This window comes from Myodes glareolus, chromosome 2 (assembly GCF_982192425.1).
Source record: "Myodes glareolus chromosome 2, mMyoGla1.1, whole genome shotgun sequence".
NCBI lineage: Eukaryota > Metazoa > Chordata > Mammalia > Rodentia > Cricetidae > Myodes > Myodes glareolus.
In genome coordinates this window covers 136929855-136955670 of record NC_142027.1, presented here as the reverse complement: position 1 = coordinate 136955670, position 25816 = coordinate 136929855, and the positions used below count along the sequence as shown (strand labels likewise).

General features: G+C 49.9%; 1 protein-coding gene across 2 annotated transcripts in view; it reads left to right on the top strand.

The window, feature by feature from the left end:
• Positions 1–25816, top strand: part of Ksr2 (kinase suppressor of ras 2) — a 359771-nt gene that overhangs the window by 266548 nt on the left and 67407 nt on the right. The window contains exons 8-14 of one of the 2 annotated variants that reach the window (XM_085681325.2): positions 455–522; positions 4299–4417; positions 10070–10238; positions 18002–18043; positions 18566–18638; positions 22747–22795; positions 24531–24898. In XM_085681325.2, the coding sequence (XP_085537451.1) occupies positions 455–522; positions 4299–4417; positions 10070–10238; positions 18002–18043; positions 18566–18638; positions 22747–22795; positions 24531–24898 (888 nt within the window). Of the gene's footprint in view, positions 1–454; positions 523–4292; positions 4418–10069; positions 10239–18001; positions 18044–18565; positions 18639–22746; positions 22796–24530; positions 24899–25816 lie in introns of both variants that reach the window. The other variant, XM_085681322.2, reaches the window with a different exon arrangement.

The following is a 25816-nucleotide window of genomic DNA, read 5'->3' as shown; positions in this document are numbered from 1 at the left end:
TTCACCCACTCGTTCATCCACCTCCATCATCTGTCCTTTTAGTCCTCTCTCCCTTCATCTGCCCATCGTCTACCATATATATATATATATATATACATATATATACATACATATGTATGTATGTATATATATCCATTTATCCACCCATTTATCTGTATGCTTATTCATCTACCCCATCTATTAGTTCACCATCTGTCCATCCGCCCATCCGTCCATCCATCCATTCATCCACCTATCATTCTCTCATCCACTCGTCTATATTTATCTGTCTATCTATCCATCAGTTATTCACCCATCAGTCCTTCTATCCATCAATCATCCATTTACCAGTTAATCCCTCCGTCTGTCCACCCATCCATATTTATATCCATCCATCCATCCATCCATCCATCCATCCATCCTTCAAGCCAGCATTCAGTTAACCCATCCAACTTGCTTCTTCTCTGTCCTTCAGGTTAAAGTGCCACAACAAATGTACCAAAGAAGCCCCGCCCTGTCATCTCCTGATCATCCACCGAGGAGGTAAGTATTTAACACTTGTTCCCCCATGGGCTCAAGACTTTTGTATCCCAGGCAACCCTCCCACCCAGCCTGATCCCTAGCTCCTTGCCCACCCACTTTCTTTCCTGCCATGTTCCCTCCCCATCCTGCGCTCCTGTTGTCCCTATTTCTTGCTTTCCCGCCGGTCCTTCTGAGGTTTTAGTGCCTACTGCCCCTGACTCTCTTTGCCCTGGTCTTAATTTTCACTCCCTTTTTTCTTTCCACTCCATTGCTTTTCCTTCACACTCAGAAAAGAGTGCTGGCTAGGATCTTTCCTTTGTGTGGCCCAGGCTCACTCAGTTGGTCTCGCAGAAGGGGCCTTGGGGAGGAGTCTGGTGTAGCAGGCTTTCTTTTGGACCAACCGCCGGCTCCCAAATCATGACACGGAGACTTATTATTAGTTATGAATGCTCATTTCTTGCTAGCTCATATGACTTAATTTAACCTGTTTCTCTTTGTTTATGTTTTGCCTCAGGGCTTTTTACTTTCTTTTCTTCTGTATGTCCTACTCCATGTCTGGCTGGCTGATGGCTGCCTGGCTGGCCTTGGGTGTCTCTTTCTCACTCATTCTCTTCCTCCCTTCTCTCTCTCTCTCTCTCTCTCTCTCTCTCTCTCTCTCTCTCTCTCCTAGATTTTTCTCTGCCTGCCAGCCCCATCCATCCCTCTACTGCCTAGCTTTTGGCTGTTCCGCTTTTTATTAGATCAATCAGCTGCCTTAGGCAGGCAAAGCAACACATCTTTACCCTGTTAAAGTAATATTCTGCAACAGAAACAAATACAACACATCTTTATGTAGTTTAATATTCAACGATAGTCCGGCTCAGGGCAGAGCCATTTTAGGCCATTCTGTGTCCTGTGTTTTGGGGTCCTGGGAGGGTCTGGGCCAGCCTGACCAAGCCTTTCGCAGTGCACAGACCGACCCAGCTAGTAGGACAGTGTTGCTCTCTGCCCTGGACTTGGTAGGCGACGATAACTCTTCCTAAAGTCTCACAGCCCAGCTTACAAAATAATTCCCTAATTCCTCGTCCTGTGGATTCATTACTCCCAGCCCTCCGTGACCCATGCCCCAGGTGATCTCTAAAGTCTGTGCTCTTGGATAGGCAGCTGTCAGCCACGTCTGACTATCTAACTTGAGAGTAATGGGAGCGAACTGAAAGCCCACGTGCTATTGCTCAGTCTCACCAGCCAGATCTCAGGGCTCGGGAGCCACACAGAGGGACAGCAATTTCATCCCTGCAGAGACCTCTCCTGATGACGTCGCTCCATCTTGTGAGATCAAAGCCTGCTCCTCAGATGCTGGTCCGTGTAAATGGCCAGATGTTACAGCCTAAAGCGCTCAGGCCGTGAGCTTCCAGCTGCTCTCCTTCTTTTTCTCTGGGGACAGAAAATTAATAAGCATCTATAGTGTGGTTTTTACAATCTCTAATTTATGGTCCCATCCTGGCTCTCCCCTCCTCCTTGTCATGTAAGCTATCCCAGACTAAAATACATGATGTGTACTTCCTTGCCCCCCCGCAAATAAAAATCAGATATTTTTCTTTGTTTGGGAATTTCTCTGAAGGATTATGCTCTGCTCCCCTCCCCAGCCCTGTCGTCCTGCCTGTGGTGGCCATCTAGGTCTCTTTTCCCTTGAGCAGGCTTGCTTCCTTCTCTCTCTCTCTCTCTCTCTCTCTCTCTCTCTCTCTCTCTCTCTCTCTCTCATTCTTGGTCTCTTTAGTTTCTTTTAATTCCTTGAAAATCTCACACAATGTATTTTGAACATATTCACTTCTCCCAACTTCCTCCTTCACCACCCTCTCCATCCTCCCATCCTTCCCCAACCAGGTTTGAGATTTTGGGGTGGCACTGGAGCTTACCCTGACCTGAGGCCAATCTACCAGGGGTCACAATTAAAGAAATGAAGCTTCTCCCAGGGCTTTCAAGGGCTGTCCTTCCCTTTTGGGTCTGATTGTGTTGTCTCTCTTCAATGCTTACTCAAGACTTGATCATGGCTCCCCTGGTTGCAGGCCACCCTCTCCCAGTAAAGCCCTCCCCTACAAGGTAACCCCACACCCGCCATTTCCTTTCCTAAGGCAATGCACCTGCACGCCTCTGTTCTGTGTAACAAAAGTGAGTGTGATAGGGACACTTCCTGCCTCTCCTCTCCGCACCCCACACCTTAATGCCCCTCGCACTGCAGGGCTGTTTTGAAACCTGAGTTCACACAGCTCCTGAGCCCCTGCCTGAGGTCAGCTTCACAGGGGAATTCGCCTCCCACCAAATCCTGCTCCCTCGTGGGGGCTCTGGAGGCTAAGGCCCCAGGAAGGTGAGACCCAGACTGCAGGGAGATGAGCCTCCTTCTGAGCCTGGTATTTCGAGAGGGTCTCCTTCCTCTCACCTGCCTTCAAGGCCATGCTCCCTGGGCTCCAGGGGGCTTGTGCCTTACAAGTAAATCAAAGAGAAACTTCCCTGAAGAAGTCCACTGGCTTCCTGCATCCCCCCCCCCTACACCTCCCTGTTGTTGGGAAGTTGAAAATAGAGTCCGTTTCCATGGTAATGGCAGCTCAGGCTAAGCAGAGAAATTAAATCCCTGGGTCAATGCAAACCTTGAATTCCTCAACCCCCCACCCCCACCCCACATAACAACACAACTAACAAGGAAAGGTGGTAGGCAGGCAAATCTGAACTTGAGCCGCTCACTGCCACTGCACACTGTGTTCCCTGTGAGTGACAGAAATAACAAGAGGCAGACTCTTCAGGATGGCGCTCTCTCCCCACCAGGAAGCAGTTAGTTAGCAACTTGCTTGTGTACCCAGCTTTGGTGCTGGGGTAATACCCAGGGGAGAGGCTGAAGGAGCTGAGCTGTCATTGCAGGGATCTGCATTTATTTGGGACACACATGGTCCAATGTGTGACAGTTTTCTTAGTCCCGACAAACTCTATACATAATGAAAGAGAGATATCCTAACAAACGGTTAGAGGCATAGGGACAGGTGTCCATCACGGCTTGTATGCTATTGTAGGTCTCATGGAATCAGGGGTCTCTCGTATCACAGGCGAAGTTCAAGACTGAAGTAAAAGGCAGTGTGCCAAAGTGACAGTGTGGAAAAACAATCAGAAAGATGGCAGCTCCCTATTTCGATTGTCAAAAACCACGCGTAAGGGAATAAATAGCTCAAAAGAGAAGTATTTGAAAAAGCATGTCTCGATGCTGGGGAGATGGCTCAGTTGGTAAACTGACCCCCGCCATGCAAGCATAAAGACCTGAGTTTAGATCCCCAGAAGTCATGTCAAAATGCCAGGATGGCAGGACACTCCTGGGACCCCAGTGCTGGGGGTGACCGCCTAGACAGGCTGATTCCTGAAGCTCTTTGGCCAGCTAGCCTAGGCTAACCTATGAGCTTCAGGGTGAATGGCAGACCCCATCTCAAAAAATAATGGTAGAACGAGACCAAGGATAGACCTGCTGCCAGCCTCAGGCCACCACAGTCACACCCACGTGACACATCTACACTGCCAAGTGCATGTGTTAGTACACGCGTGCACACATGCACACACACACACACGTGCACACACACACACACACCCCGCAGATAATACAAAGAGTGCAAAACCACACCACAGAGGGTCACCCAGAACATTTGTCGTGGTGGTGCAAGGCTGTCATTTCCAGTGTCGCCGGTATGTTCTGAATTGGGATGTGAGCTGGGTCTCCTGACATGATGAAAGTCGATGTGATTCTTAGACTCTCTTTGCTGTTTTTACCCCTACGGACCCAGCAAGGTTAGTGCGCACGGAGTCGGTCCCCTGTGACATCAACAACCCTGTCCGGAAGCCAGCACGATATTCAGATCTACACATAAGCCAGACGCTCCCCAAAACCAACAAAATCAACAAGGTAAGGTGTGGGTTTTACTGGGTGAGCATGGGGGGAGCAGATAGCAGTGACAGGGCCAGATGGTGGCTGGGAAGGAGGAGGGGATTGAGCAGGGGTATGACACTCACACCCTTGGTTCTGGGTGGTTTGTGTGCAGTCACATGTTCAGGGCAGAGGGGAAACATCCCGCAATCAGTTGAAGAGCTACTCAGGACAGAATGCGTAGTTTAGAATTAGGCCTGTGGAGAACGGACGTCTTGAGGGGACAGAGCCCTGGGATGGTGGGAAGCAACCAAAAAGGGTTCCTGTGGTCCTTCAACCCCTGGCTGCTCTGCCTGGGATGTCTTCCCCATCTGCCAGAGTGGCTGTGCACATGGGGTGGGCTTTCTGAACATCTGTTGAACTAAGGGATGGTGATCTTCTGGCAGGCGCTTGGATGGATCGGTAGATGTCATTGGAGGCTCTGAGTAAGAGCGGATGGCCAGCAAGCTGCCATCTGTACCTCTTCCTTTCTGGCGTGAGCGCTCCATGTTGGCTTTGGTCTGTTGATGGTCTATGCTGAAATCGTCCCAGGGACAATTCCAACCCCACAGTACAAGCCAAGTTCTCATATGCCAAGAGGTGGTTTTCTCAGGCCACACAAAGCCCCCGTGTATTATGTCAAAGATGGATAAAGCGTAGAGTCGACTCAGACGTGGGGAGGGCACAGATCTGTGTGCAAATGGCAGATGAGCATCTTGGTGACTGCTGTCCTCCTCCTTGGCAAAGTGCGGCCTTGTTTCACTGCGCTGTCTGTTGAGAAGACTCCCTTCCCCAACCACTCTCCCCCCCAATAGCCAGAGTGGGTCTCAGTGAACCCACTTTGGTTTTCTGTTGGTTTCGGGAAGCAAATCTAATTTGGTTTTACTTATATACGTATTTTCTTTTATTTTCGTGAGTGTGTGGATGTGTGGGTGTGTGCATGGTTTTGTGTATTTGTGGGCACGCGTGTGAGGGTGCACGCGTGTGATAAGTGTGCATGTGGAGGTTCGAGGCTAGTGTCAAGAACTTCCTTGGTGTCTCTTGTACCTTATTCCTGAAGAAGGCCTTCTTAATCAAAAGCAGAGCTTGACAATGGGGCTACTATAGCTAGTCAGTTTGCTCTGGGGATTCCACTGTCTCTGTCCTTTGAGGATGGGGTTCTAGGCGAGCCCCACTGCTAACTCAGCACTTACATGGGTTCCGGGGATCCAGACTCTGGTCCCCTTGCTCGTACAGCAAGCACTGGACCATTCCCCTACTGGTCATAAATTTGAGATCCTCCTGCCTCAGCCTCTTGGGTGCTGGGATTGCAGGTGTGTGCCGTCGCATCCAGTTTGTCGCATTGCTTAGAGCAGTGTCATTTGGCCCCACCCTTTGTGTCTGACCTCCCACGGCCCCCTCCAAAGCCCTGTCTACTTCCGCTTTCCCTGCAGCTACTGGCCTTCATTTTTTATTGCTAGTTCTTGGGGTCACTTTCTGGCTCCTTGTTACACCATTCTAGCATTTGAAAGAGCCCGTGTTCTGGGGTCAGGGCAGACTGGCAGCCGGCTTTGTGGTCTGTGAAAATGTAGACAAGTAACTTAATCTCTCTGGCCCAAAGTTTTCCTCTATATAAAATGGACATGTTTCAGCTGTCTACTGCTTCACAGCAAACCACCCCCAAATTAGCTGTACATAATAACCACACTTGTATTGCACTTGTGGTCTTCAGGCTAGGGGCTAGGAATTAGGACAGAGTTCCATGGGGGAGTGTGACCTTTGCATTAGAATATCCGGAGGCTCCATCAGGGGAAACCCCCATAACTGGTGGCTAGTCGCATCTAGACTAGGCCATGCTCAGCCCACTTCTTGCTTTTGTGTGATTCAAACCATGCCCGCTCTGTCCATTGCTACCTTTAGGCTAGGTGATAGCAAAGTTGATGAGCCACAAGAAGGCTACGTGGCTGAAAAGCCTGCAATATTTACCGTCAAATGCTCTTATAGTTTTACAGACTTCTTTACCCTCCTACCTGGTGCCTGGGTTGGGAGGAGTCAAAGTCAGTGCCTGACAGAGAAGTCAGGCAGCCTCGGCTTCCCCCGGTAGATCCACTCCATGGCACCTGTGCTCCTTCCATGACGGCTCATGGGACCACGGCAGTGTTGTTCCCACAGTTCTTCACTAAGGGGGCAACTGCACTGTATGCAGGACTTGAAGTTAGGCAAGGGAGATGCCGGTTGCCACTGGGAAGGGGTTTGGGGTCCCTGCTTTATGATGCTCACAGTGCCTGTTAAGAACACCAGCTTTGGTGGAGATCTGTCCCTGAGGCAGCGTCAGTTAATCAGCATTCGAAGATGCTTCGTGAGGTTCCTGGTGCCTAGTAGATATCCAGGGAACCGGAAGGAGCATTGTCTTTGATCTCAGAGCTTCGCGCAAAGCGTCAAATCCGGGACCATTTACTCTGGTTGCTTCTGGAAGTCTCAGGGCTGGTCTCAGTGGATAAGAACTTGGCTAGTGCATGCAAGGCTCTGGCTTCCATCTATGGCACTGCTGAGAGGGGAGAGAGAAAGAGGGAAGGAGCGAGGAGACGCAGGACAGTGTCCTGTTCTTCCAGAAGTGACTGTGCATATCTTAAGACCCATCTTTCCCTGGGTGACATCATCAGGGGCCAGGAGCTCAAAGCCACTCCGAGACCTTTCTGTCTGGCTTAACCGGTGCTGGAGCCTCTTGATGTCAGATGGGACAGAAACATGGGTCAGATGGACGAGCCAGAGTGACATTGTTGTGCATGTCTGCCAGCAGGGACACTCAGGAAGGGGCAGAAATTGGCCTCTACCCAGACAGCAGTTTTGCCACGAAGGCGGACAGGCACTCTCCAGGCTGCGTTATTTTTTGCCTTGCTTCATGCAGAGTCTTGTCCACAGGCAAGATATGGTTCGGGGACAGGTTTCTCAGCCAGTCTGTCCTCCTCTTTGGCCTAGTCCATCCATCTGGGGTCATACAGGCCCTGCCTCCTCACCTGGCAGGTTGGCAGAAGGAGGATTTGGGGAGTCAGAAAGCTTGGGTTTGTAGCACGGCTCCTTAATTTGCCATGCTGCTGTGATCAGGCCGGTTCAAAGTGCATTTGTCTTCCTTTCCCCCTCTGTGAAACGGTCAGCGTGATAGGAGGGGTGGTTGAGAGGATTGGATGTGTTGTATGTAGAAAGGATTTGGTCCAGCACTAAGTGCTCAGGGATGAGAGAGTGGGGAGAAGAAGGAAAGACAGTAAAGCGGGGGGAGGACCGGGGAGGAGGAAAGTGAGTGAGAGGAGGAGGAGGAGAAGAGGAAGAGGTGTGGGGAGAAAGGGAGAAACAAAGGAATGGAATGAGAAGAGGAGGAGAGGGATAAGGGAGGAGGAGGGAAAGGTAGAGGGAGAAGAAAAGGGGTAGAAAGATGAGGGGAAAATGGGAGTGAGAAAGGAATAAATGATGAGGAGGAGCTAGAGGGGAGAGAAGATGAAGTGATGGAAGAAAGAGGGAATGGAGGAGACAGAGAGGGGTGGGAGAGATAAACACAGGATATGGAGAGACGGTGGACAAGCAAAATCAATAGCATCTCCCAGCTCCTTCAGGGAACAGCCTCCAGCCCTAGACCCCTACGTCAGGGCATCCAAACGGCCGTCTGTGGTGGCAACAGAGGCTGTGGCTCTTCCAGTTGTGAGCACGGGGTTGGAAGATCCTACACGCTGCCTGGCTGTAGGTGCAAAGAACAGAGCCCTACCCACCCAGCTCCACAAAGTGAGATGCTGTAAGAATAGCCAAGAGACTAGAAGGCACCAGCAGGTCACTGTCAAGGAGCTCAGCTCTCCGGAAGTAGACCGGGAGGGTGGCCTCAAGTCAGTGGGTCCTCTGACCCCAGTGACACCAGTTCTTTGCTTTTTAAGTTTTATTTTTTTTTTAATTGTGTGAGGGTGAGTATGTGCGCATTAAGTGTGGGTACTCAAGGAAGCCAGAAGAGGGTGCTGGATTCCCTGGAGCTGGAGCTACAACTGTTGTGAATCTTATGATGTAGGGGCTACAATCTGGACTGGGGTCCCCTGGAAGAGCGGTGTGCACACTTTACCACATCTCTCTAGCCCTAGACACTGTCTTTGTAAAGATAATATGAAAGGGCAAAGTAGCTAGAATAACCAAAAACGTTTATATATATATAAATATAATATATATGAACAAAATGTAAACAATAAATTCTATCCAATTTCAAAACTGAGTAAATAACCACAGAAATCAAAACCAAAAGGACATCCAGAGGGCAAGCAGGCTCAGGAGAAGACACTCACTATGAGCCAACACCACAAACCACTGTCACATGCCTATCACAATAAGAAATGACAGCACACTAAGTATTGGCTAGGACACAGAGAAAGTTGCTCACTGTGGAGTATGGATACAAAACAGTGCCATCACTCTGGAGAACCGCATATGTGCCCGCAACCTCTTTATGAATATGTATAGTAGCTTTATCCTCCCCCCACACAGAGTAACCGTGACCAGGAAGCAACTTAGGTGTCCCTCACCAGACAATAACGGACTAATTGTGGTAAATCAATGCAGTAGACTATGACTCAGCTCTGCTAAAGCCGACATTTCAGTAAAGCTGCCTTCTCGAGCTCTGAAGGAGGACCCATGCCTCTCCCAGCTTCCGGTGGCTTCTGCAGCCCTGGACTGCCGGTGACATCACCCCTGTCTCTGCATCTATCTTCGTAGGCTCTTCTTTTTATGCTTCTCCCTTTTCCTGCCTCTCAGGAGCATATTCATCCTCAGAGTCAGGACTCAGTCCCATCTTTGACTTCATTACATCTGCAATGGCCAACCCTTGTTCTAACTGGGATTGGATTCTAGCCTTCTGGGTGACGTGTCTTGTGGGAGGCCACATTCAACCCACTGACCTGTTTTCTTAAGTTCATCCAACAAGGGTGTTTGGCACGTGCCCTTAAGGACTCCATCTTTGCCCTTCCCTTGAAGCTGGTCTGAGAGCAAGACAGACAATGCAGGTCCCAGCTGCATGCCAGGGGAGATGCTGAAGGCTCACACCCATGCTCTCTGGAGCTGTCGGGCTGTTGATTCTTTAATAAACACTTGGGAGGAGACCTGTCAGAGCAGGAACAGTTCTCTGGGCACCTCGGCATGGGGCCCCTCCAGATCAAAGAGGCACAGAGTGCTTGGCTAACACCTCTGTGGATGTCATTATGCCACAGCAGCCTTTCCTGCCTGGACTTCAAGCAGCAAACAGGACTGCCACTCCAGAAACTTCCCTCCACATAGGGGTGCAGCCCTCGTAAAGTGGCTTGCTCGGGTGTTTTGTCTGTGTGCCTGTGCATGTGTTGGCCCACGCATGGACCCGTGGAGGTCACAGGTTGTCTGTGTGCGTGTGCACGTGTTGGCCTATGCATGCACCCATGGAGGTCACAGGTTGACTTCAAGTGTCTTCAAGTGACTTTGTATCTTACTTATTTGTTTATTTATTTATTGGACAGAGTCTCTCACTGAACTAGCCTAGACTCTAACAATTGCAGAAGGGGCAGCCATGGCTGAGGAAGCTGGCTTGGGGAGCCCCTTCCTGCCCAGCTCACCCCGTCTGCCGTGTCTCTGCTCCCCCGCCTGTCCCTGACCCCTGCCCTGTTTTTCTTTCCACAGGACCACATCCCTGTCCCTTACCAGCCAGACTCCAGCAGCAACCCCTCATCCACGACGTCCTCCACGCCCTCCTCACCAGCACCCCCCCTCCCCCCCAGCGCCACGCCGCCTTCTCCCTTGCACCCTTCCCCACAGTGCACAAGACAGAAAAAGAACTTCAACCTGCCAGGTACCTCTATGCTGGGGCTACAGCGGATACTGTGGGGGGGGGGTGGGGACGAGATGAGGGAGGGCGTTGGGTCACTGCCAAAGTCAACCAGCATGGGACCAGTGATCAGAGAGATTCAAGGAGGTGCTTACCATACACGGAGCAATTGTCCTGTCATACCACATTTCCGCTTCAGAGGAAATGTGAAGTAAGAGTCATCGACTCTACTTGACAAATGAGGAAACTAAGGCACAGGGACTCTTAGAGATGTGTCTTTTGTTTAGCAACAAAGCTGATGTCTTTACCTAGCTAAGTCACAAGTTAGAGTTGGCAGATATCTGGTGAGAATCATTGGTTGAGATGGTGACAGGTTGCTGTACTGAGGCTCCCATGGACACACGCCTGAGCAGGGTCACTTCACAAGTCCCAGCCCAGGTGCCAGACATGGCTCAGAATGAACAGTGTTGAGGTCCTGGATTTCCTTCCCTCACTGTGTGACCTGATTCTGTCACCGCGGTCTGCAGGAGAATGAACCACTTGAGAGACACTGTTAACTCCTCATCCTTCCTTGTCATTAGACCCGAGAAGGGATCTTTCTTTCTCTGTCTTCAAGTGGACCATGCCTAAAAGTCTTGCTGCCTCTGCCCGGCCCAACCAAGTCTATACATAGGTCTCAGGAAGGCTGGGCCAGCCAGGTCTCCATCGTGACTCTTCCTGGGCAAGGGTTGTCAAGGTGGCTCAGTGCGGGAAGACTCCTGCTGTAGGACCACAAGGACCTAAGTCCAATTCCCAGAATTCATGTTTCTTTTGTTGTTGTTCTTTTGTTATTTTAAAAGCCTGGTCTAATGAAACATGTGTAGAGACCCAGCATTGGGGAACTGAAGGCAGATGGGTCTTGTGGGCTCAGTGGCAGCTGGCCCAGGTAAAGTGACACATTCTATCTCATAAAATAAGGTAGATGGAACCTGAGGAACACCTAAGGATGGCTTCTGGCTTCCGCATGTGCGTGCGTGCACACACACACACACACACACACACACACACACACACACACAGTACTATTGGATTCACTTTCTGAGGAAGTTAGTTTGTCAGTTGAGATTTTAAATGGAATGAGCAGTGTCCCATCTAGCAATTTCTGTTCAGACGCTCATACGAGGACACCAGGAGGCGTGTGTGCAAGGGCATTAGTTACTGCAACAGTGAAGAACTGGAATCATGTCATGTGCTCATCAAGAGAAGGGCTGAACGCAGGGGAACGAAGCTTTGCTGCCATTTGAAGGGACTCAGTACTCTGCAGAGATTTCCCAGAATACAAGGATACTCACCGTGGGTTTCAGGTGGAAGGAATAACTGATTTGCAAAATAATTGGTATATTATCCTTCTGTTTCTTGTGAACTGTTTTCGTGGGTTTATGCGTGGCATGTGTAAAATCTGCCAGGACCTCTTGGCTGTTGGTAATTAGCAGGCAGGTTTCAATGTCTTTGTTTGTGGGGCTGGGACCTTGTGTGTGAGGTGAGCATTGCATGACCGTGTCATGCCCTTGCCCATGTGTGTAGTTCATAAGGAAAACACAAGAGTGGTTCCTCCCCGAGTGGTTGCGCCGTTTGACACCGCTAGCACATAAACACTCGGGAATTTCCTTTTGAGACAAGCTCTCGCTGTCCTGCCTCTCTGCCTCTGGAGTGTGCTTCCGCGCCTGGCTAGCAGAGGGCTCTCCGCTCCCCCACCCCCTTTTTGTCATGTGTGGAATGGGGGAGTGGGTGTGAGTGAGTGATTGTGAACTATGGGCTGTGATGCTGAAGTGGGAAACAAAGCTTGGTGTCCCAGAACCCAGGCAGAAGCTCCCAGGGTGTCAGGCTCCTGGCTCCCTGTCACACTTTTGATTCTGAGCCCCTAAAGAGGAGGAGTGGAGCCTGGAGCGTGGCTGGTGGCAATGTTGAGTTCTTAAGACTATGTAAACTAACGCTTGGATGTAACTGTATCGCTAGAATTGATTAATCTAGAACATTCAGGGGTGTCCGAAAGGAGCTGTGAGGTTAATAGCCAACTTAACTTCCCTGGTTACCTCAGAGCACATGGGGAATAAGATGTTAGCAAACCGAGTGTGACATGTGCTGACTGGGCGCTGGTGACATTTGGCCCCCTGGACTGACCACTGTTTTCCATCCTTTCCTGAGCCTTCCTGCCCTGTGGAAAAACCCAGTGTAGGTCAGTGGGGAGCAGCTCTGAGCACGGATGAATCTGATTTTAGACCCCAGCTTTGGTTTGAGTGGCTTTGATGTCCCCATGGCAAGTGGCATGAAGGGACTTCTGGGTGGAACCTCCAGATATCTTTTTTTTTTGGAACCATCCTAGCACACAACACAGAGAACACACACACACTCATGTACTTACATGCACACACACACACTCACATGTGCATACATACTCATGCATTTACACAATACACACATGCACTTACACACTTGCTCACACACACACATACTCATGCACTTACACACATGCTCATATACACATACACTCATGCACTTACACACTTGCTCACACACATACATACACTCATGCACTTACACACTTGCTCATATACACATACTCATGCACTTGCACACATGCTCATACATACATACACACACGCAATCTACTGCAGGGAACAAAAGATTCTGGTGTCTTAAAATTAAAGAAACAGAGTAGAGTCTGCCTTTGGTGGACACAGCGAGATTTCTTTTAATTTCCTTTTTAGTTTCCTATGTATATACAATGGATGGTGGTATAGTCACCCCATTCCGCTCTAGTATCCCCACCTTTTCCTTCTGAGTCATTTCTTCCCATCTTGTCCTCTAGTACTTAGACCAACCGAGAAAGTGGCATCCCCTTCTCCAGCTAACACCCACAGGCAGCAGGTTCTCAGGAAAAGAGGGGCCTCGTGGGCACCTCCTCTGTCTGTGGGAAAAGTTGAGGTCCAGTCTTGTGCAAGTGTCCACTGCTGCTGTGTGTTCATGGTTGCCATGGCAACATCGTATCTGGATGGCAACGTATCATCAAGCTCTTCTTCACCCTCTGGCTTTTTAGTTCTTTCTGCCCTTTCTTCTGTATTGTTCTATGGTGTGTGTGTGTGTGTGTGTGTGTGTGTGTGTGTGTGTATGTGTGTGTGTTATATGTGATGTAGGTGTGGTATATGTGAGTATGGTGTTTGTGTACATGTGTGATGTATATAGGGTATGTGCGGTGTGTGTGTAGTAGTGTATATATTGTGTGTGTATGGTGTATTTGTATGTGCACATGTGTGGTGTATGTGCATATGTGTGGTGTGTGCGCGTGTGTGTGAGTATATGGTATGTGTTCATGTGTGTGTGGTGTGTGTGCATGAGCATGTAGCATATGTGCGTGTGTATGTGGTAAGTATGGTGTATGTATGTAGTATATATGCATAGGTACATGGTACCTATGTGTGGGTATATGGTGTGTGTGTACACATGTGTATGTGTGTGTGTGTGTACACATGGCACAGGTTATATGGATGTCCCACACTCACCTGTCATTTACTGTCAGCATGTTGGCCAGATCTGAGTCTCCGCAGTAACCATGATGTCACCCTCCGAGAGCCAGTAGGATTTCTAAGTTTCCACTTGGTCTTGGGCAATACCTCCTCTCTTCTGAACCCTGCTCCACTTTGCTATGTGATCATGGGGATTTATTTATTAACTTGTTCACTGTCTGTCCCCTCCAACCATATGCCAACACCTTAAGAACAGGAAACCTGACTGAATACTAATATCTGTGGAATAGCACGGTGTTCGATGAATGCATAAAATAATGGATTAACGCCTCAAATCCTCAACACTTCTCAGGATTCTAGTTTTTCTTCTTCAGAATTGTCTTCTTGACCTTCAGAGGGCATCAGGCGACACCCGTTGAGCATCTTCTGTGTGTCAGAGACTTAATGTAAGACCATGAACACAGCTTGACATGGCTCTGTAGTATTAGAGTCCTACTGCCATTGTGACAAATGACCCCAAACTCAACTGCTTCAAACAGCGTAAAGACGTGGACCATTCCTGAGGTTAGAAGTCCAGAGCAGGTTTGACAGGGGAGAAAGCTCCTTGTGATCCCAGGTTACCCCAGAGGCTATGGCGAAGGAGCTGTTTTCTTGCTTTCTTCAGCTCCAGTGTTTACAGCTTCGTTATTCAACCTGGGTCACTATCGTCCCCTATGTACGGGCTGCTCACGAGCTAGAGCCATCAGAGAGGAAGGAGCCTCAGTCGAGGAAATGCCTCCCTGGGATCCATCTGTCAGGCATTTTCTCAATTAGTGATCAATGGGCTCCATCCCTGGGCTGGTGGTCCTGGGTTCTATAAGAAAGCAGGGTGAGCAAGCCATGAGGAGCAAGTCAGTGAGCAGCACCCTCCATGGCCTCTGATTTCCCTCTTATAGTGACCTTTATAATCACATTAGATTCATTCACGTAGTCCAAGAGAGCTCCTGTCTCAAGAGTCCATATAAACCTATCTGTAAAGTCCCTTTGCTGGATCAGGCCATGGAGCCACATGTCTCCAAGATTAGGACATGAGTTAACATTTTTTTATAAAGCAAACACCAAGTTCTTGCTATGCACTCCAGGCCAGCCTTGAACACGTGGTCCTCCTGTTTCTTGTTAAGAACTTGACCGTCATCCTACCTTTAATGAAGGTTAAGAGTCCCCCACTGTAGTCAGAGCCTGGGGGCAGAGTGGCGAGATCATTTGCGCCCTCTGAGATGTGGTAGTTTCTCGTTTTATAATCTTAACCTTTTGTTGACCAAAGGATTGTGTGTGAGATTGTACGGAACTGTGGAACCAACAAGGCTTCTGAACTTGTGAGCTGTCCCTTTTTTTTTTTTTTTTTTTGACAGCTGTACTTTGGTGATCCCTAACAAATTGTTTCCTGGTCTGTACACTTACGTTCCAGAATCAAAATAAACCCACTGGCATTCTGAGGCTACTCCAGACCAGGAAACAGGCTGAGCCAAAAGCTTCTACTCTGAGCCTTCAATAAAAAGCGGTGGTTTAGTCAATCCCCAACAAGTTCCCTGCCTATGTGTGTGGGAACTTGGCGCTCCTGTGACTCTGTCTGGAAGGAGCTTGTTAATCAACTTCAGCCTCAAGGGGAGTGTTTCATTTGCACCCCCAACAAACAGTTTAGCACTTGAAGCTATCTGGCTGTCTCTTGGTTCTAAATCATCCCTGGCTGTTGGTTAACAGAGCCGGGAATTCATTCTTCAGCACTTGCTAATGCATTCATCCCACAGATCCAGGGTTCCTGGAGTCTCATGAATATCACAGTCCAAGGATGCTCATGTCCTTGTGTATCGGGGACCAGCCTCAACAAAAATATCTCTTGCCAGGGGAGGGACATGGGAATTTAGAAATATAAGTAAAGAATACAGAGAGGCATAAAAAATAAGAGAGAAACTGTAAAATAGTGCCGAGAGGGCATTCCAGTGATTACTGAAAGTCACCTGCGGCTATCCTTCTGGAGCTTTTATACCCAATGTAACGAGAAGGGGATGGGGTGGAGACAAGGTGACAAAAGACTTTATTAACATGATACAAAGGACAACTCAGTCAATTGCTCTAACACTCTGACGTTGTAGGAAGGCCACTTGTTGGTCCCTGGCTGCTCAGCTCTGAAATAATCACACAGAAACTATGTTAATTAAATCACTGCTTGGTCCATTAGCTCTAGCTTCTCATCGGCTAACAATTATATCTTAATTTAACCCATCTCCATTAGTCTGTGTACCACCCATCACATGGCTGTGGCTTACCAGATAAAGTTTGGACTGGCATCTGTCTCTGGCAGGAGCTGCATGGCTTCTCTCTGACTCCACCTCCTTTCTCCCAGCATTCAGTTTAGTTTTCCCCGCCTACCTAAGTTCTGCCCTATCAACAGGCCAAGGCAGTTTCTTTATTCACCAATGGTATTCGCAGCATACATGAAATCATTAGCATTCTGTTGTCTAGGTAGTGAAGCTGCTCTAGATCACATATCTTGAAGGCCACCTCTCCCCAGGTGACCTCATCCTTCCATAGGCTAAACCATCTCTAGGTAACATGTAGCAGTGATCACTGGGTGAAAGCTGTATAAATAGTTCTCATGTATTGCTTAGGGACTCACCACCAGGAAAATGTATACACATGTGTGGAGGCTACATGTGCATTCCATAGGTGTCCCAAGCTGTCCCCACTCAGGAGCCACTGTACCCTTCTGAGGAGTGGTGGTCCCCGAATCATCTCTCTGTGACTAGTATTGTCCACATTTTGTCTGTAGACACTGAGACATGGAATGGTTTCCTTGGATTTTACAAGGGACATAAGCAGAGCAAATTCTCAACACTACTTGGTCAACTTCTAGACTCCAGGCCCAGACCTGGGTCCTCACAGGGAAGAGTCAAGGGACAGTTGGCTATCCCTATTCCTGAAGGCACTCAAGTTGCTTCTGGTGCCAGATTCTGCAGTAACTTGAATGTAACCCCATCTCTGCTAACCACTGTGCTTATTGAGAGGGTGGGAAAATAAACTGACCTGTTCACACCCTGTGCACTGTACTGCAAAGGACCAGGTGACAAATTAGAAACCTTGACCTTTAGTGCATGGACCAGAGGTAGAGTAAGTTGTCGGAGAGAATCAGCAAGTGAGATTCAGGGATCATCTTTTGAATAATTATTCTTGTTAAACTCAGAAATTAATCCATGATTATGGCAAGTGAGGAAAGGTCTTGCTCTCTGAAAGAGCAAGAGAGAAGGGAGAAAGATGTTCACATCCTAATCCACAAGCCTGCACCCGCTGTGACCAAAGGGTTGTAGCTGGGATTATAGTGCAGATTCTGAGGGGCACAGAGTGTCCTGGATTATGCCAAATTCAATCCCTTAAGAGGCAGGCAAGAAGGCCAACAGGAAGTGATGTCAGAACAAAGCAGACTGAGGAGAACTGCTGGGGAGCCAAGAAGTACTAGATTGGACTTTCTGCTGACCATGCTTACTAGAGAAGATAAACCACCTGCCCAAAGGGCTTGGGTTGGAGTCTCCAAGAAGCCCAAACCATATGCCTTGTTCATGGCTCTTTAAGACTCATTTTACTGTTCCAGCCTCCAGACTATAGAACAATGGTTCTGATCCTTCCTAACGCTGTGAACCTTTAGTTAGTTCTTCATGTTGTAATGACCCCCTCAACCACAAAACTATTTTGTTGCTACTTCATAACTTTAGTTTTGCTACTGTTATGAATTGTAGTGTAAATATCTGATATGCGGGGTATCTGATATGTGCCCCCAAGGGATTTGCAACCCACGGGTAGCAACAGGAATCTCTGCTATTAAGGGATCTGTCTCTGCTGTTAAGGGATCTGTTAGTGCTGTTGGGAGTTGCTGTGTTTATTACCATTTTATTATAGTGTAAAGAAAATAATTAGATGCAAAATTTGATGCCAAAAATTTGCCTTAAGGATCTGTAAAGGCGAAGATGATTTTGGATTATAGCTTCCTGGTGGTGGTGGTGGTGGTGGTGATGGTAGTGATGGTGTGTATGTCACTGCGCCTCTGGCAGGGTGGCTGATTTTCGGGAGTGTGAGATGTCAAGTGGTTGGGACCCACATCTTCCTACTCCCTTATAATCAGGGTGTCTGCTGCAGCGTGGGCACTCTGGGGGTGGACAGAGAACGACTCTGCCCTGACAATGGGAATGGGGCTGGGTACCCATAAGACAGCACTCGGGTGGTACTCACGCCGTGTTCTCTGTCTTTTGCAAGCCTCCCACTACTACAAATATAAGCAGCAGTTCATTTTCCCAGGTGAGTGTCCTGGGGGCCAGCCCTCTGAGGAGCAGGGGTTGCTGGGGCTGGTGCAGAGAGGTCAAGAGCAGAGAGGAGACTAGTGGGGTCTCTACACTCCAGGATAACCTCTGGACATGGAAGAGGAGAAGGTAAGGGTGGGAGATCCCAAGGGCACCAAGGGACCCAAGGATATACCCAGCACGGTGGAAACCGAGAGGGTCAGCAAGTCAAAGGGACCTGAGCTGGACCGAGGTGTGAACTGAGTAGTCTCCTTGATCCAAAGCGGTGCGAGGCGTGAGGAGGATTCAGGGATGGGCAGTGGATGCCTAGGCATCCTGTCTAGTCACCTTGGCAGTGAGAATGTGTATGCAGCATCTCTAGAATGCTGGTCCATCTCAGTGGGTGAGGCAGGGGGAAAGGAAACTGGCCAACACTGGAATCCATAACACAGGCTAGGGTTGCTGGCTGCTGTGTCTCTTGGGCGGGTGAGGGTCATGGGTTCCATGTTTGATCTCTGTGTATCTGCTCTCTGCCTCTCAGATGTGGTGCCTGTACCAGAGACGCCCACCCGGGCGCCCCAAGTCATCCTGCATCCTGTCACCTCCAATACAATGTAAGTGACTTCCTCCCTTGCCCCAAGCTTCAGTACCTTCAGCCTTCTTGGTTCCTCAAAACGGAAGGAGATGAGCCAGGCACAGAAAGACACGGGACATGACTCAGTAGAGAAAAGAGGGCTGGTACCCCAAGCTGAGAGACCAAAATGATAAGAGACAACATTAGCCCCCGCAAGCCAGCTCTTCCTGTGACCCTGGTCCTCCATGGCAACCAGAGTTTCCGGAGGTCACACCATTACCTCACAGCAACCTCCTCATGGTTCCAGACAGCTGTCTCAGGCAACAGTTAGACTTTAGCTTATACCATGGTCTACCTTTTTAAAAAGTGTCCTTTAAGCTGAGCCTGGTGGCACCTGCCTGTCATTCAAGATGCTTGGGAGGTCAAAGCAAAAGAATTACAAGTTCAAAGCCAATGTGAACAACTTAATAAGACCCGGCATCAAAATCTAAACATCTTAAAAAGGTTCTAGATTCAATTCCTGATCCTGGGGAGGGGGTAGTGGAGTGGGGAGACAGGGTGACAGAAAGAAAAAAAAGATAAAGGAAATATATAGTTTTCACCTGTATATATTTCACAAAATATGCAGTTTGTTGGGATCAACAAACTCTAGCCTGTCAGACAAACCCCATCTGTCACTTGTTTTTACAAGTAAAGTTTTATTGAAACACCGCCATGCTCGTGTATTGACAGGGCCTTGACTGACTGCCTTCTCAGTACAGCAGGAGGGTGGAGAGGCTGCAAGGAAGCATATGGCTCCCCAAAGTAAAGAAAATTGACTCTCTGGCCCCTTGCAGAAAGTGCCTGCTAGCCTCTGTTATTTATACCACCATGAAATGAGCAGTAAGCTAATTTGGGAGAATTTAGGAGATTCTGTGAACAAGGAAGGGAAGCTTGCCCCTTGGAATTTCATGCTGCTAGAATGTTCTAGCAGCTTTCTCATCCCATTCGTGTATTTGTGATTCAGGACAAAGGCAGTTACAGTCTTTACCATCCTGTTGTCTTTAGCGCACTGACACTGATTTTCCGTGAGGTTCTGGGCTCTTCATAGGCAGTGTCTTCCTGGCTGTAGAATGTCATACCGATGTGGAATTCAGATCTCCCTGAGGTAAACAAGGTGGCTACAAATGCCCTGGTGCACACATCCCCTAAATGACCTATTGCTTAGACAAGCAGGAAGTCACCCTCCTTCGCTTTTGTGCCTGTGCCCAGAGTCGGGTATGCTGGGATGTGTCGCTGTTCAGAATTCTCATTTCTGCCCGCTTGCTTTTCCTTCTTGCCTCCCTAATGGCTCCATCCCACTTGACCTGCATCAGGACTCTGCGAAGCGCCGACATGGTTGGTGCGTCTCTAAAATCAAAGGAGCGGTGTCTCGCCGGCGGGCACTTTGCTGACCTAGATCTCCGGGTCAGTTCTCTGCTGCTCACAACCCAGTGCCTGCTTTGTACAAGATGAACTCCAAGTTATTAGCGATAGTCGGAGTTGCCGTGGCGGCGCAGGGAGCTGCTTATGATCTGCTTAAATGTGCGAGGGGTAATGGACAGGACGGCTGCAGCGGGAAGCCTGGAATAGCCCTGGCAGCTGGAATCCCACCTTCAGACAGAAAGGAGTGGGCTGCCCTACAGTGATTAGGAGAGGAGAGGGGCTCCTGTGTTGTCCTGCTTTCTTCGCTGTCCCCACAGACTCATCCCACTTCCTAAGGCTACACCATAAATAATGAAGCTCACAGTGATTCTCCCTCCTGTTAGCTCAGTCTGCAGGGGCCTCAGCTCCCTGAGATCTGAAGGTTGGGATAGGGAGACTCCTCCCACAATAGGGTGGGGGAGGGAGTGGCTAAAGTTCCGTCAGAGAAATATAAAGAGGACACGGTTTTCCTGGCATTGGCTTTGTGCTAGGTCCTCTGAGTTTTGTGTGCAGTCTGTGGCCAAGCAGCTCCCTTCCCACTGCTCTCCCTAGACATACATCCTTAAGTGTCAGAACCATCTCCAAACACCCCTGTAAACACTTAGTGTACCCCACATCCCCATTACAGAACTACGCGTTTGATAGTGCCCTCGCACTGTTAACACACAGCCAGTTAGAGCATCCCTGCTGCCCTCCTAGTGTGTCCACGCAGCTCGAGACCGGCCCTCCCACACATCCTGTCCACGCAACTCGAGACCCGCCCTCCCACACACCCAGTCCACGCCACTCGAGACCCGCCCTCCCACACACCCCGCCCACGCAACTCGAGACCCGCCCTCCCACACACCCCGTCATCACTTGCATTGCCCGCAGAGACCCATTTCTCCCCAGCACCCACGCTTAGAATACAGCTGCAGCGTTGGAGCTCTGCACACGTGACACACACTCACACCCGTATCTTCCCACCCAGCAGAACTCTCGATTTTCTTCCACGTATGCTGGTTCCATGAGATTGGCCAAGCTACACCCCAACACCATTGTCTGCCGCTCCTCGATTGCTGGGAAGAGACACCATGGCCAAGGCAACTCCTATCAAAGAGAGCGTTGAATCGGGGGCTTCCTTACAGTTTCAGAGGGCTAACTGGTTATCGTCAGGATGGGAAGCACGGCAGCGGGCATGGCAGGCAGGATGCTGGGAGAGTAGCTGGGAACTACGTCCCAGTCCACAGGCTGGGTGGGGGAGAGGAGGAGACTGGGCTCAGTATGGGTCTTTGAACTCATCCGCAGGGGCACACTTCCTCCAACAAGGCCATCCCTCCTAATCCTTTCAAATGGGACCACAATCTAGCAATTATTTGAGTCCATGGGGGTCACTCTTATTTAGACCACGAGAACCATGAACTTCCAGATGTGCCCAGTGTGTCGGTCTGTCTTCTGGAAATCCCCCCAACACTCCATTTCTTCACTTCACTGGTGGCTGCTGGCCCTTGTGGCTTTCAGCCCCCCCCCCATCTACAGTGAGCTCTTTCAGTCGTACAGAGACTCCCCTTCACGCCAGGAGCCATGCTGCCGCCAACTCTAGAGCCTCCTTTGAAAGACGTGCCTGGTGCAGAATTCTAGATGAGTAGGTGAATGAGTTAAAAATGAACAGGCGAACAGACAAATGCGTTGATATTAAATATCCTCGTAAGGATGGTTCAGCAGCTAAGAGCACTTACCCACCTCCTGCAGGGAACCTGAGTTCGGTCCCTAGCACCAGCATCAGGTAGTGTGCTAGCCCTATGTTTGTGGCTTCGATGAACACCGTGACTAAAATCACCTTGTAGAAGGAAGAGTTCCCCATCAGCATACAGCTCTCAGGTCACAGGCTATCCCCGAGGGAAGTCAGGGCAGGAACTCGAGGCAGGGACCTGGAGGCAGGTCATGGAGGCTGGCCATGGAGGCCGGCCATGGGGGGGATGCTGCTTACTGCCTTGCTCTCCATGGCTTGCTCTGTTTCCTCTCTTACACACCACCCACAGTGGGCTGGGATCTCCCATATCAATCATCAATCAAGAAAATGCCCCACAGACTGGTCAGCAGGCCGATCGGATGGAAGCGTTTCTCAGTTGAGGTTCCTCTCCCCAGATAACTCTAGCTTGGGTCAAGTTTTAGAAACAGACTAACCATCACGGGTGGCTCATAACCCCGTGTGACTCCAGCCTCCAGAGCATCAGCTACCCTCTGGCTTTGGTAGGTAACACAAGCATGTGCGCACGCACGCGCGCACACACACACACACACACACACACTGCTAAAAATAAAACTAAATCTTCCTTTAAATAAAGACCCTTATAGGAGACTCTGAGCCTGAAGTTTAGAAGTGTGGTTTATTCTTTCCCGGTGCACATTAGACCTCGGAGGAGTTTCTCACCTGTGATGTTTTTGCCCACCTGAAAAGAGGTTGCTATACTAGTTGAAGCTGAAGCCATAAAGGAAAGTGAGTCCTGAGCAATCCGGGAGAATTTCTTTTAAAATAACGGCCTTGTGGGCTCTTTCTGTACTCCCGGCTGTGCATTGTTTCAGACCGGAGCCTTGGAATGGCACCCGAGTTGAAGGTTTCATGACCAAGGCTTTCCACTTCAGACTCTTGAGCATGGCTCACCTTAAATCCAGAGTTGTAAGGGTCACGGGTGTTTTTTTTTTTCCCCTTCTCTGATTTACAGCTTGGAAGGAAATCCATTACTTCAGATTGAAGTGGAACCAACCTCAGAGGTGAGAATTGGAGACCGGAGAGGTGGCTTTGGCTCGAGGTGGGCAAAACTGCCTGGTGTCGTCGGTGACGCAGAGGGACCGGGGTAGGGAGGTGGGGCCCCGTGGCTGTCTGATGGATGTTCTCACTCTAGACAGTTAAGAAGCTGCGGCTCCCCCAGGCGCTGCGCCTAATGGGCCGTTCGCCTGTGTTCATCCTGGCAGAGACAGTTGGATAGAAATTGGCCTGTGATTTGCATTTTCAGGTTAAAAAAAAAATTAGCTCAGGACTGGGGGAAACTGGAAGGGGAGGTGCTCCACTGCCTTTGAGATAACATACACTAGCAGGTGGGAGCCCCAAGGATGCTGGGTTGGCAGCGCAGTGAGGAGGTTCTGGGCTTCCTTCCTTCTGGGCTAAGGGAGTAAAGAAATGTCCTGAGGAACAGCCGTTGGGTCTGCTGTCTCGACCCTACTGTATGCCCTGAGCTAAAAAGGCCAGCAGCAGGGCTCTGGGAAAGAGGCCCACATCCCATTCCGAGACAGGAGCAGTCTCCTAGAACTGACCCTGAGAGCTGACATTCCATCTCGCTTCCCCTCAGTGTTGTGGATAGCGAGCTCATAAACACAGGGTTCAGCAAAGAGGTCCCTTTCTGGGGTCATCTCACCAGGGTCTCTAGGGCTTCCCATGGGGTCTGGCATCTGCTCTTCCCCCATGTTATAAAAGAGTCCAGTAGGTGAGACACCCCCCGAGCCTAGATCTCCCCAATCCCTGTGCATTCTCCCTTGATTGGTCACCAATGACCTCATGAGTCATGTAGTTAAAACGTAGGTCTCCCTGCAGGCCTGCTGATGTTTTAAGTCAGTAGATCTAGGTGGATGGGGCCCTAGAATCTGCATTTTCTCCAGCATCCCAACACATGTTCCATGTAGGAGGTGGCAGAACTTCAGAACTCATCATCTCATAAAACTTTCTGCCACTGCCTGGAGAAAATTCTTATCTTTCTTCCACTTTAGAGGGAGATACGGAAAGCTCAGAGAGGTGGACCAATTTTCCCGGGGTCACACAGGCCAGAGATCATCTCACTGGGTCTGAGTGTTCAGCACACGGTCTCAGCCATCTGCTCTGGGCTCTCCCAGCCCCGCTGGTCTTAAAAGGGCCAAGTCTGCCAATCTTCGAATCGATTGTGAATTTCCTGGAGGAGGCTGACAGACGGCCCATGGTGATGGTTGTCCCGTGCCACATTGAAGAGACACACAGCACATCCATCGTTTAGCCTGCTGTTCCTCTCGTACACATACTGTCAAACTAGTCAAAACCAGCATGGTAGAACAGGAATGGCATGGGCTAGCAGGGATCCAGAAACCTGAATCTAAGCTGTCCCTCTGCTTGGTTGTGATCCAGAGTGAAGGCATGAAGACCTCCCAGGGTGACCAGTTTGCCCAGGATTGACAGGTGTCCCGGGCGTGTCACCTTTCAATGTGAAAACTGATACCTTTCAATGTAAAAAGTCCATTCAGACTAGAATAGCTGGTCCATTGGTATTTCTCCTCTCTCAGCACGAGGCAGTGGGACCACCTTGACTCTGCTTTAAGTCCTTTATGGTTTGACTTGAATTCAAAGATATCCGGGAAACAGCTGTCTACATACGGAACTATGATGTGTGTCCTGACCTCCATAGCATGCTGGTACCCAGCAGGCCCCTAGGGAGGGTGGAACTGGGGTGGCCATAGCTTTGACCTCTCTCCTCTCTGGCCGCAGAACGAAGAGGGCCACGATGAGGCCGAGGAGTCTGAGGATGATTTTGAGGAGATGAACCTGTCCCTCCTCTCAGCCCGGAGCTTCCCACGCAAGGCCAGCCAGACCAGCATCTTCCTTCAGGAGTGGGACATCCCCTTTGAGCAGCTAGAGATTGGCGAGCTCATCGGGAAGGGCCGCTTCGGGCAAGTGTACCACGGACGCTGGCACGGTGAGGTGGCCATCCGGTTGATTGACATCGAGAGGGACAATGAGGACCAGCTGAAGGCCTTCAAGCGGGAAGTGATGGCCTACAGGCAGACGAGGCACGAGAATGTGGTGCTCTTCATGGGAGCCTGCATGAGCCCGCCCCACTTGGCCATCATCACCAGGTCAGTCCCGTCGGCTCTCACTGGGGCTTCTCGGGGCTTTATCAGTGTCTGGAAAGATGTACGGCACTGGCAACCAGAAAAGCCACTTCTGTCTCTGCTCTGCATGGGCGGCTCTCCGACTCTTGTCTCTCCTTATGTAATATGAGCGTCTTGCTTTCCACTTAGGTCAGCCAGCGTGTGTCGCAGACTGCTGTGAGGCGTGCGATCAGCCTCGCAGGCTGCCGTTTCTGTCCTAGCAAGACGGTCCTGCCACCGTCACACAAAAACAAGCATCCATATGTGGATGGACTTGCGTGGGGACTTGCAGAAACCCAAGTGGCAGGCCAGATCTGCCCCGTAGTCTGGTCTGAGATGCTGATGACTGTGATTGTGGCTCTCGATGGTTCGCAGAATGTTTGTGGAACCGTTGCCGCCGCTGTTCTGAGTGTCCAAGCTTTAAAAATCTCTCCATGAGCTAGTCACCTAGCGTGAAAGGTGTCGGAGAAGGGCGGCAGGCTCAGCAGAGGTGGTGTCTGTTCATTCTGTTTACTGGACCTTGGCAGCAGGAGAATTGTCAGGTCATCTTCGGTCATGCAAACGGTGGGGACGACTGGGGCTTCTGTGTCGAATGACAAATGCCTGCGAAGCCTGGGGTTGGTGGTAGAGGCCTCTGCCTCTCCTTAAACCAGTGTAAACGCAGGGGCTCTCATGTCTCCCTACGACAGAAGTGCTTCTCAAGCCATCATTTTGGGGAGCAGTCTACAAACTCTTGGTAGAGTAAAGGACCAACTCTGTAGCTCAGTGCCTTCCCTCCATCCTGGCGATGGTTCTGGATTGAGTCCCGTTCTGTGGCCTGACTCAGCTGGTAGCAATGAAGGATCTGGTCGGTGTGGGGGGGGTGGGGAGCCCCTATCTTTACCTGTCTGCTAGTCGGTGGGT